The 12,815-nt window shown below is 33.5% G+C and overlaps 1 protein-coding gene across 1 annotated transcript in view; it reads right to left on the reverse strand.

The window, feature by feature from the left end:
• Positions 1–2,047: 2,047 nt before the first annotated feature.
• HDX (highly divergent homeobox) overlaps positions 2,048–12,815 on the reverse strand; it is a 108,359-nt gene continuing 97,591 nt past the window's right edge. The window contains exons 8-9 of the mRNA XM_066357050.1: positions 6,652–6,771; positions 2,048–2,173 (exon numbers count right to left, since the gene is read on the reverse strand). Of these exons, the coding sequence (XP_066213147.1) occupies positions 2,048–2,173; positions 6,652–6,771 (246 nt within the window). The remainder of the gene's footprint in view (positions 2,174–6,651; positions 6,772–12,815) is intronic.

Consider the following 12,815-nt stretch of genomic DNA (forward strand, 5'->3'; position numbering starts at 1 on the left):
ATGCTGTGGTCTGACAAATAAAATCCATAGTTGAAAGATGTAGGTGAGAATCATCTATCTTCACTTTGTAACAAGAACCGAATAAGGAGTTTAAAAAAGAAGCAGAAAAACTAGAGTTTACAGATAAACTCAATGACTAGGAAGGAATGCAGCATAATCAAATGTCAAAATAACCTAGAGATGTTTTCTCTGAACATATGTACCCTGATTTATCAATGTCACCACGTTAAAATTAATAATAAAAAAGAGAGGCTTAAAGGCCTGGAATTTGTTCATGCAACTTAAAGAAATGATTTATATATTTGCTCCACATAGTAGGGACTCTTTATCTCATGAAGTAATTGGCGAGACAGATAAATTTAATCCTAATATCTGAAATTTTATTGTTACTCAGAACCCTTTTTTAAAAAAAATAAAATTTGACTTGTCAGCAAGGAGTACTAAACAGTGTTTGCAATGAACCATATGGCTGTCAGCTAAAAAGAAGCATACCTAACCAATGATACATTTTTGCTAACAAAAAAACTATAGTATGATGGCAGCAATATTAAATTAAACAAATACCTGACAAAATGAAAGATTACAAATGAACCCTACTTATTTATGTGTGTGGTGAGGGGGCATCTCAAGGTCAAAGACATTCATGACTGCCTTTCTGCATTAGTAAATTGGTATCTGTGAATTCCAAGATCAAAATTGTTTATTCCTAAAATTTACAAAAATATCTGCCGTAGAAACTTGATGGCTAAAAGAGCCATCTAAGCTACTTTATTAACATTCTTTATGTATAGAATTTAACCATGCAACACAATTCCACACTGTCAACCCACAAATATATAATATAGTGTGCTCAGGGAGAAACTAGTATTTTCTTTTTTATGGGCCCTGATAATGCCATCTGGTATCCGGAAGGGGTCTGCAAAGAATTGTCTACAGTGTGTTGACATGTGGTACCTGCTAATAAAACAAATGAATAGCATGCTCATAAAATAGTATTCAGGAAATCCAGAGCACTGTGATTTGCAACCAAAGTAGTTTAACTCTTTTTGGATATTACCCTTGGCCATGGCTGTTTACAAGCCTCATATGAAAATGAGGTAAATTTTATGGCAAAGTTGAATGACTAGATAAAAAAAAAATCTTAGTGGCTTACACTGACTTCCTGTTTCATAAAATGTAAGAAGTAAAAAAAAATATTATGAAGATGGTAATAAACTTGTAATATTTGTGCAACATTTCACCTAACTCAGTTATACAATTTTACTAATAGGATGTGAATCATCAATAATTGTCATTTGTACCAATGAAGAATTTCCATCAAGAAAAATCTTTTACAACATTTTGTTTCTGTACACTTCCATTAGTTGACTTCATGTTGCTGAGTTATTTTTCCATAGTGCTTCCCCCTCCCCCCAAGTATTTGTGTTGGATAATGAAGGAATGACAAAAATTTACAGTTATATATTAGCAATCATTCAATTTTCAATCATTAGCTTAAGTCAAATTCTCGAGGGGTTTAAAAAATAAATCTCAAGATTCATCCAGGTTAAATGACTTTCAAAGTTTTGTTTCAATTTACAGCCCACTTTCCTGAGTAAACGTGTATGTTAGGAAAAGGAGAGAGAAAGATGTAACAGCTACAAAAACAGTAATCAAGCTTCAGTAACCCAATAAACAATGTTGAAATACTTTAGTGTGTGTGTGTCTCTGGCCAAAACTATTATTAAAACTAAGATTCTTCTATGAAATCGAAAAAAATAAAAAAAATGGATATTACGCATTTCAATGCTAAAATGCTCAAAATTAAATACAATTATTTCCCAAGATTTCTATCAGTTTGGGAAATACATTCTAACAATGCTTTTATATTTCACATACATTGTTTTTGTACTGTAGCCATTATATCTTGCCCATCTTTCACATAATGTACTGGTTTCAATAATTTGTTTTTTCAGCTGAAGAATTGCACTCCAATAGAATGCAGTTATTGTGGAATGCACACCTGTTAGGCAACCGAAAGGCTGTATCATATACACCCTGCCTCAAGTCACAAACTGTCTGAGGCATTTTTGTCTGATAAAGAAGACACGCTGAATGAGGTATCATCAGGTTCCGGTGAAGCATGATTGAAATCCATCTCTTCTAATTCAGGAGGTAAATCTGACAGCAGTGCCTGAATCAGAAAAATCAATTTTTAAAATTAGTATGTGGACAGATTTTCCCCTCAATTTTATGTTAATAGTTGTATTCTTTTCATGTTGATTTATTCTTATAGATTTAAAGAAAGGAACATTTATCTTTCAGAAACATATATGGTATCTCACCTACGAGAATAATACTTAATACACTGTTAAATTAAGGAAGTAACAACATACTAGATCTTGAGAGTGGATTATGTACAGTAGAAACCTGGACAAAAGGGAAATCAGGAGAGAGATGAACAACTATTCTTTAACAAGTTGCTTTGAAGTGTTGGAGATAAGTGATTTTTCTACTAGTTTTGAGTATTCATTGATCGCTGCTAAAGGGCTTTAAAATTATATTCCTTATTAAAATAATTCTGTCTAGTTATTCCGTCTTTTAGAGAAAAACACATTTCAATTAGGACAGTAAGAGAAAGAACTTAGTTGTTAAAAGAGAAGTTCAGCTATTTTACTTTAGAGTAAACTTGAACAACTTGAAAATGCGAAGTGATTTTTTTTTTCTTTTCTTAGGCTATGCCCATAAATCTACAGATGGCCAAACACCCACCAGAGCACAGCTGAGTCAGTGAATGTAGCTGCGTAATGATGTACCTAGAGGGTCAGTTGTTTCTCTGCGGTAATAATTAGGATAAGGCAAGAGCCATGAACTAAGCTTTGCCATGGTGTAATTTTTTTCATCTAGGGCTGTGGAACATGTATCCATACTAGAGAAATAAATGGTTAATCAAGTTTTATGTAGTTAACAGTGCTGAAGCTCATTTGACCATAAAAAATTATGAAGTAAATGAGAGATATGTTTGCTTCTAATACTAAAAAATAGTGTATTTATGGGAAATGTTTAAAAAGCATTGCTTTTAATGTGGACTTTGGATGTAGTAGTAAAGAAGGACCAAGGGAACAGAAACAAATGCAAGCTTGCTGCTATCTAATTAAGAAACAGAAAGACAGGGCATGTTGGAGAACATGAAACCCACTGCTGAAATAAGACAATACTCTCCCATTCTCTCTAGTAAAAGAAGTGAGATGTATAAATCTTATATATTTTGTCTTATAGCAGAGAGGCAACACTAGAAACCTTTCCTTTTATGTCAGGCAGGCTACATAAGAAAAGATGAAATTTGTCTGAAAAAAGTTATTTATTTTATACTATTAAATAGTTCTTAAATTTCCTGCTGAAACTGAGAGTATTTACAAAGAAATTACCTGAAAGTACTACATGCTTTTTAAGGTGCTAGGTTGCAGTAATAAGACATGATGCCATTTTTTTATAACATTTGCGTACTACTAACCCAGTCCAGGTGAAACAAAGCTTTTTCTAACATTGGCAAATCATAGTTTATGAGGACTATATCACTGGATTTAATTTACTTTGTAACTGTGAAGAAGTTATATTAAAGAGGGCAAAGTGTTCCAACTATCTTTCACTCAACATGTGCTTAGAGTATTAAAAAATCAAGTGGATGAGCAGACTTAATGATATTCTGAATTTTAGTGAGGAGACCTTAAAATTGAAGAAGCACTATTATTTATTTCTTCGTCACTGCATTTCACATAGTTGACCAACAATTGAGTGTAGTACAAAACAGAAAACTTTGAAATCTGAGGCAACATAGAGCACTACTAATACTTAAAGACTACTTCAAAATTTTTTTCAGTATCTTACCAGATTGCAATTTTGGCATACTGAACACAACTTAGAGTATGCCAATTTCTAGAACTGCCTTTATCTCAGATACTAACATTTTTAAAAAAGGTTAATTGTTAGGATCTTCATCAATCTATCTTCAGAGTTTGATTCATCTATCTTTAAAGTGTGACCTACGACCACCTTTCCCAAAAGATTAAAGCATTTCCCAAATATATCATCAGTCTCTGTAACATTTATTCTAGGCCTTATGGGTATAAATGCTAAGTTCTATGATGTTAATCATTCTGATCTTACTTGCAAAGTAGAGAAATTGAAGTTCAAGAAAGGCAATTGACCAGGCTAAATTCACATAGTGAATTATCAAGGGAAGATAACTCACGACAATATTATTTTTATCTTTTTTTTTTTTTTTGTATTTTTCTGAAGTTGGAAACGGGGAGGCAGTCAGACAGACTCCCGCATGTGCCCGAACAGGATCCACCTGGCATGCTCACTAGGGGGTGATGTTCTGCCCATCTGGGGCATTGCTCTGTTGTAACCAGAGCCATTCTAGTGCCTGAGGCAGAGGTCATGGAGCCATCCTCAGCGCCCGGGCCAACTTTGCTCCAATGGAGCCTTGGCTGTGGGAGAGGAAGAGAGAGACAGAGAGGAAGGAGAGGGGGAGGGGTGGAGAAGCAGATGGGTGCTTCTCCTGTGTGCCCTGGCCAGGAATCGAACCTGTGACTACTGCACGCCAGGCCAATGCTCTACCACTGAGCCAACTGGCCAGGACCATTATTTTTATCTTAAAATGGTCATTTACTTAAAAAAAAACTTTGAGTAATATAATATTTCAGTCAGACTCTATCATACATTTTTAAAGCCAGGAATGTTTCATTTGGGCAAAATATTCTGTGTATCACTCATCTCACTCAACTTACCCAAATCAATATTATTGAAAAGACAGATTTTTTTAAATGAGAAACCAATGAAATTGTTTCTTCTAGAAATAAACCTCTAAGAATTTCAGAGTGTTAAATCAGTAATTTAAGACATCGTCTAAATAACTTTTATGAACTATTTTTAGTGTCTTCTCTATTTTGAGACCATATTTTGAGATCCATTATATCTGTAATCAACTATGAAAATTAGTATAATAGTTTCTACTTAAGTGTTTATTATATAACCTATGACTTTTATTACAATTGCTTTTTGTATAATGTTCTTTGTTTCCTAACCATCATTTTGTCCATATCTTAGTTCATTAATTTTTGTCAGAAAAAAAAAACCTATAAGAGAAGAAGAAAAGTTAAATGTAAAGTAGTTACTTTTCCTATTTGTGAGTGGTTTTACGGAAAGAAGCAAGTTAGGGATAAGGTCAAAACTAGCAAACAAGATGCAATCTGTGTGTTATTTAGATATCAAGAGACATAGAAAACTGTTACTTAGCTGGTTGTATAACTCTGAATTCAAAACCATACTATAACTTCTGGGACCAAAACCACACTCCAAGTTATTCCTATAGTTGGACCTAATATTTTTTACAGTTATTTAAAATTTACAGTACTCATGGGATCATGTTTAAGACTAACACCTTATTCTGTAAAACCTTTACTTTAGATTCCTAAAAAACAAACACATTTTCAGTTTGCTATGAGCTAAGCATAACTGACATAATAAAGCAATATGCTTAAAGAAAGCTGGCACAGTATATGAAGATTACTGTCTTGTGGTGTCTGTGCGTGTGCGGCGTAAGGGGAACAAAATTCATGAAACTGGATCAAAAATGTATGTGTTGATTTGAACCTCATGAGTAAGTTCTTTTAGTTTAAATTTTGTGGTTCAGTAGTTCAGTGAAACATATAAAGACTTTTTTTCTTTTAAAAAAAAAGAGAATTGTGTGATGCTAAGACTCCAATATTTTCTTCTGAAGTTGTCTGTGATGATATGTGAAGTCTTGTTAGGATATAAGTGATATATTTCTGTACTTCTGAGATTCCTTGCTGAATAAAAACTTCTGAGACTGCTTCTTAATTAATGGTTACCTTTGTGACATACTACTCATACTGAAAATTTTTGACAAGAAATCACCATGGCAGTATACAACTCAGAAGCAAATGAAGTATAATTTAGTGTTGAATAGAATTTTATAATCCTATAATTCTTTTTTGCAAACTTAATAAATTGTTACAAAATATTAGATAAAATCAGACAAAAATGGCATTTGAGAGTAATTTATAAACAAAAATCCATAGCAACAGTCAGAAAACATTAATTTCATCTTTGGGGTAGAGGACTCAAATACTTTAGTTAAATTGGGATAAGTAAATGATGCACTGTGATCACAAAGACTTTCACAAAATAATTTCATGTTTTTAATGGTGAGCAAATATCATGAAATAGAAGTATTCAAACATATGTGAACTCTAGTATAGGCTAGAAGGCAACTGAAATCCACAAGAGAGGTAAATGCCTCATGTCTTTAATTTATAAAGCGTTCTCAAATAGGTCTCTCTCCTGTTAAGGTAGCTGTCTTTACAAACATTTTGATAATTTATTTAAAATTATATTAAGTTACTTTTTAAAGTTAACTTGGAATTATAGTATGTTATTCAGTTATTTTTATTTTCCATTAAAGCAGTAAACAAAAATTTGAAAATGTAATCTCAAGAAATTTGTGCTGAAAAAGTTCATAAGTAACAAATTTTTCCTTGATGTAAAGCAGGAATGAAGTATTAAAAAATATATGAAAAACCCAAGTGTGACATGCCATTATTCAACATGATATATTACATGTTACAATTCTCTTCCAGTACCTACCTGCTGCTGTTCCTTATCCTCAGCTTTCATAGCTAGTATCAAGCTTCTAACAAATGTCTGAAGTTTAAAGTATTTTTGCTTTTGAATCTCTAGCTCATTTTCAATGAATCTGACTTCATTCTGAAGGACAAAACATCAAACAATATAATTAGCCTATGCAAACATAAGACTGTACATAGCGCCTGACCAGGTGGTGGCACAGTGGATAAAGCATCGGACTGGGATGTGGAGGACCCAGGTTCGAGACCCCAAGTTCGCCAGCTTAGCCCACGGTCGCTGGCTTGAGCAAGGGGTCACTCGGTCTGCTGTAGCCCCTGGTCAAGGCACATATGAGAAATCAATCAATGAACAATTAAGGAGCTACAATGAAGAATTGATGTTTTTTATCTCTCTCCCTTCCTGTCTATCTGTCCTTCTCTCTGACTCTCTGTCTCTGCCACCAAAAAAAAAAAAACAACCCCAAAAAAACACACAACACTGTACATAGCTGAAGCACAATAAAATTCTAAAATAACAATCAAATTATACAAGAAAATAAAATTTTAGCATAAAAGAATATAGAGCATAGAAGAAAATTTTCCTTTTAATCAAGGGATGTTTTTAAAGCAAATCACCAACAGAAAACAATTTGCAAAGTCCAAAATCAAATGAAATTAACTACAGTAAGAGAAAAATCAAGAAACAGTTTTGTCTTAGAAAGACTTCTCCTATACGAAACCTAATTAGCATTTGGATTAGGATTAAGAATAGACAGAGCCCATTAAAGCCAAGTAAAAAGTAATTGCAGATGCAATAATGCCTAATGTACCATTCATAAAGTCAAATCCTGAGAACTAAAATTTTTATCATTTTCTTTTACCAAGAAGATACTGAAATTACTGCTAAAACTGTTTTAAGTATTTTCCCTGAACCCCCCTGCCTTTAGGTAGGATTCCATTACTCAGAACATATCTCCAAATAAACCAGTGTATACCACTAATTTGAGACCAGTAATCTCTTCATTATTTTTTCTACTTGTTTGGGAAAAAAGCAGTAGACTATGATTTGGAAAGATTTTAGTGCCAAGACTACTGATAACTGTGTAAACTTGGACAAGCCAATTAACTTCTCTGTGACTTTGTTTACTTATGAGTAAAATGTATATATTATTAATAATCTTTAGTTATTCTAGTTTTAAAGTTTATAAGGTTCAAACAAAAAAAAAAATGGCCACAAATGTGTTCTGAATAGATTTACCTTTAAATCTACAGTAATCAAGAAATCAAGAATGTGTGGTATTGCAAAGGTGTGGACATATAGATTAGGAGAACAAAGCAGAGTCCAGAAATATATGTGCTAAAAAAGGTCATATATATTTAGTTGATTTTCAAAAAAGGTGCTGCGGAGGCCCTGGCAGGTTGGCTCAGCGGTATAGCGTCGGCCCGGTGTGTGGAAGTCTCCAGTTGGATTCCTGGTCAGGGCACACAGGAGAAACGCCCCAGAGGGGCCGGGCATCGCCCCATGGTGAGCATTCCAGGTGGAGGGTAGATCATGGTCAGGCGCTTGCAGGAGTCTGTCTGTCTGCCCTCACGTTCCCCTCCCCCACTTCTCACTTTGGAATAAAAAAGGTGCTTAAGTAATTCAGTAGACAAAGAAATGATAGTCTTTCAAAGAACAGTGGTTGAACAATTATAAACAGATATTTAAAAAATGCATAAACCCTACTTCACATCATATACAAAATTTAATAAGAAGTAGATCCTATACCTAAAGGTAAATCTTAAAACTGTGAAACTTCTGAAGAAAAAGAGAGGAGAAAATCCTTGTGTTCTTGTGTTAGGCAAAGATACCTCAAGGGGACACAAAAAGCATGAAAATTAAAAGAAAGACTTCATCAGATTTAAAAAATAATTAATTCTGTTTGGTCTTCAAAAGACACTGTTAAGAAAATAAAAATACAAGGTACATATTGAAAGAACATATTTGTAAATCAAGTTATCTGATAAGAACTTGCATTCAGAACATATAAAGAATTCTTATAACACAATTATAAGACCAGAAACAAATGAAAAGCAGGCAAATTATTTGAACACACACATCACCAAAGAATATATGTGAATGACCAAATGCAAATTAAAACTGCAATGAGATTATACTAGTAATATTCTAAAATAGCTAAAGTTAAAAAGACTGACAATAGCAACTGTTGGTAAGAATGTAGGTTAATTAGATGTCTCATGCATTGCTGGTGGGAGTGTAAAACTGTCTAACCACTTTGAAAAATGTTTGGTGGTTTCTAATAAAATTAAATCTACCCTTCTTACTATCTGACTCAGCAATATTAGTCTTAAGTATTAGCTATGGTAAATGAAGACACATGTCCACAAAAAGAATACATACATATTCACAGCAGCTTTATTCACAATAGCCAAACTCTAGAAATAACACAAATGATCATCAGTGGATGAATAAACAGATTATAGTCATGGTTACACAACTGCATCCACTTGTTAATACTGATCTGACTGTAAAAGAAGGTGAATATTACTTATGGAAAAATATAAAAAACTTATTAAAATAAAAAATAAATTATTAGTCTGCCCCTTTGCCAAAAACAAAACAAAACAAAACAAAAAAACCATAAAAATAATCTGAATGGGGAACAAATTTTTTTTACATTTTCTGTTGCATGAGGTTTTAGAACTCTTTCTATATATTTCTGCATTGCTGATTCTAAATCTGAAATTCGTTTTTTGGTGCATGCTCTAGTTTTTATACAATTTTAATTTCTTTTTGTCACAGTTAATGGCATGCACTGATTTTTACATTGGAGTAAAGGGCAACAACTCTTGGACTGAACACAACCGCAGGCAATTAATGTTTTACAAACATCACTTTTACATAATTGTAGTTGTTTTTAAATGTAAAAAATTATTATCTGCTAAAAACACCCTCTTATTTTGTTTTAAGATTGAATCATGGCTTCTTCAAGTAGGCGTAAATATAAGAATAATCCTGACACCTTCTGTTACATCATATATGTGGCTGTTAAACACTTCAATGTCAAAGGCACAATATTTCATCATTTGTGACACGTGCATATATTGCCTATTTTCAAGTTCCCTTTGGCGATCAAGACAAGAATTGGGCTCCTCATATTGTGTGTCATAATTGTGAGGAAATGCTTTGTAACTGGACAAAAGGAAAACACAAAGGAATGCCTTTTGGTATTCCCATGGTTCTGTGAACCTAAGGACCACAGCAGTGACTGTTATTTCTGTCTGATCCATACAAAGAGCATCGGCAAGAAAAAATGGTATAAGATCACATATCCTAATATTCCTTCAGCAATATGACCTATCCCACACTCTGAGACACTCCCAGTTCCAGTTTTCAATGGTTTTATTTCTTCTAAGGACAAAGAAAGTGAACATGGTGATCAAGTGTATTTTGATAAGATGCATGATTAAGTGGTTGTAGAATCTGAAGGGTCTTCTTCTGATGCCAAGCAGTCATTAACCCCTCAGCAGTTTAGCCAACCCGAATTGAATGTCTTAGTAAGAGATTTGGGCCTATCAAAGAAAGCAGCTGAGTTACTAGCCTCCAGGCTTCAAGAAAAGAATGTACTTCACCGGTCAGCTAAAGTATCCCATTTCAGGAAGCATGAACAAAGTTTTGTGGACTTTTCTTCAGAAGACAAACACTTTGTTTACTGTCGTGATATCAGTAGTCTTCTCAGCCAGCTAGGTGTTACCACTTACAGTCCAAAAGAATGGAGGCTATTTCTTGACAGCTCTAAACTAAGTCTGAAATGTGTTCTCCCATACAACAGCAATGTTTATGCAGCAGTTCCAATTGGTTATTCAACTCATTTGCAAGAAGATTATAATGACATAAAAACTGTCCTCGACTTTCTGAAGTATGAGGAGCATAACTGGATCATTTGTGTGGATCTTAAAATGATAAATTTCCTGCTAGGACAACAGAGAGGTTTCACGAAGTATCCTTGGTTTCTGTGTTTGTGGGACAGCCAAGCTTGGGAGAAACACTGGACACAGAAGGAGTGGCCAAAATGTGAAGCTCTGGAAGTAGGGATGCAAAATATTGTGAATAAACCTGTAGTTAATCGCTGTAGTTAATCGAGACAGGATCATTTCCCCCCCCACTTCACATCAAACTTGGCTTAATGAAGCAGTTTGTTCAAGCTATGAATAGAGAAAGTGAATGCTTTCAACATATTATTTCTGCTTTTCCTGCCTTATCATTCGAGAAGATAAAAACAGGTGTATTCAATGGACCTCAGATTCGAACCCTCATACGTGACGAAGAATTTGCCAGGAAGATGAATAAGGAGGAGAAAGCAGCATGGCAGTCTTTTGTGGCAGTTACAAAGAACTTCCTTGGCAACAAAAAAAGCAGAAAACTATAAACTTCTGATTCAAAGGATGCTGTTGACTTTCTGCGACATTGGATGTAACATGAGCGCTAAGATTCACTTTCTGAACAGTCACCTTGATAAATTTCCTGAAAACTTGGAGTTGTTAGTGATGAGCAGACTACTGCTGGGGAATCAAACGAGATTGTCCTCAACAAGCACACAAACGCAACAGCTACAAACGCAAATTTTTGCCTGAATAGAATTTAAATAAATGTTTTAATATGTTCTATTTCAAAATTGTAGACAAATTCTGATGCAATTATATCTTTTAGTGTATTAGTGTATTTACTGTATTATATAAATTGTTATATTTTCACAAAGATGATGCCCAAGAAGACATTCTACTTCATTATGTTATACTAAATGTTGAAATTTTACAATAAGATGAAAACCTAAAATCTTGAATTGCAAAAAACTGTAGCTTATAGAGAAAAACTAATGTCAGATTTGAGATCAGCACACTCGAATTAGGTAAGAACAAGTGTTTTTGTGGATGCAACAAAAATTTATTTCCCCAGTGTTATTTGCAGATGGAGAATTGGTCTCAAAGTGCACAGCAGAAACTTTAACAGCATTTTTACAAAAACTTTTATAGAAGACACTAAAATTAGTTTATTCTACAGGCATTTTTGTTGTTTTAGATGAAGGGATGCAGTTATATTAATCACATTCAATCTATGAACATGTTTATTGCATCAACTATTTTATCAGCTCAGTTTAGAACATACTTTATCTAATAAAACTGCTTCCTTTTCAGACTATTTAATATCAAGTGAGTCACCTGAAAATGAGGATTCAAGTTAAATTCCTTATCCAAAGGCACTCTATAGCAATCTAATTTACAAGTAAGTATTATAATAAAATTCAACATGCGCCTGCCACAATACATTTTACTAACTCTAAATATGTGTTGTTTTCTTTAGTACTCATTGTCAGAACAATAGTACTAGTAAAGTGCTGATCTGGAAGTCTTTTTAAATACAGGTGATACCTATCCTCATTATCTTACTGTCTCCTTTGAATGTAAAGTCCTTTTGAGCTGCACTCCATTATTTAAAAAAATCATATTTGCAAGCATCATAAAGCATCTATTGGTATGTAGATTTTGATTTTTCATGTGAATTTTTCTCCCCTTCAGTATCTATGCAATGTTTAAAAAACATAAACAGCTTTAAGATAATTTAATATTGCAGACATTTTCTTCTCAGTGCTGTTTTTTAAAAACTTATTAAACACTCTCAAGATTATAAGCACTGATTTATGTTTACCTTAGAGATTTTCCTAAGTAAATGGAGTGTTTGTGAGAGGAGCTAGTAAAGTAACATTAACAACTGACTTTCAGAAAACAAGATCTAGTTCATTTTTCTTGTTAAAATTTTCCTCAAGTTCCAGTAAGATTTGTCAATTTCTTGTCCAAGATGATTGTAGGGAATATTCAAGGTGTTATTTTATGACATACTGCTCATGCCTCAGGGACTGAGATCACGAACTTGTCTCATAAGCATTTTAAGTTAGTTAGAACTCTGAGCAATACGGATTTTATGGATTTTTAGAACTATATATTAATCAGAAATTCCAGTATGCCCAAACTGAGCACTGATGGTTGCACAGTAACAATTATCAAATGCATATCAGAAATATTCTTTCATTTTGTTACAGTGAATCCCAAGAATAATGAGAGACTGTTCAATTTAGTATAGGAAAAAGTTATCATGATCTTGTTTTTCTTTTTGTCTATATTGATTTC

Source organism: Saccopteryx leptura, chromosome X (genome assembly GCF_036850995.1).
Source record: "Saccopteryx leptura isolate mSacLep1 chromosome X, mSacLep1_pri_phased_curated, whole genome shotgun sequence".
Classification (NCBI taxonomy): Eukaryota; Metazoa; Chordata; class Mammalia; order Chiroptera; family Emballonuridae; genus Saccopteryx; species Saccopteryx leptura.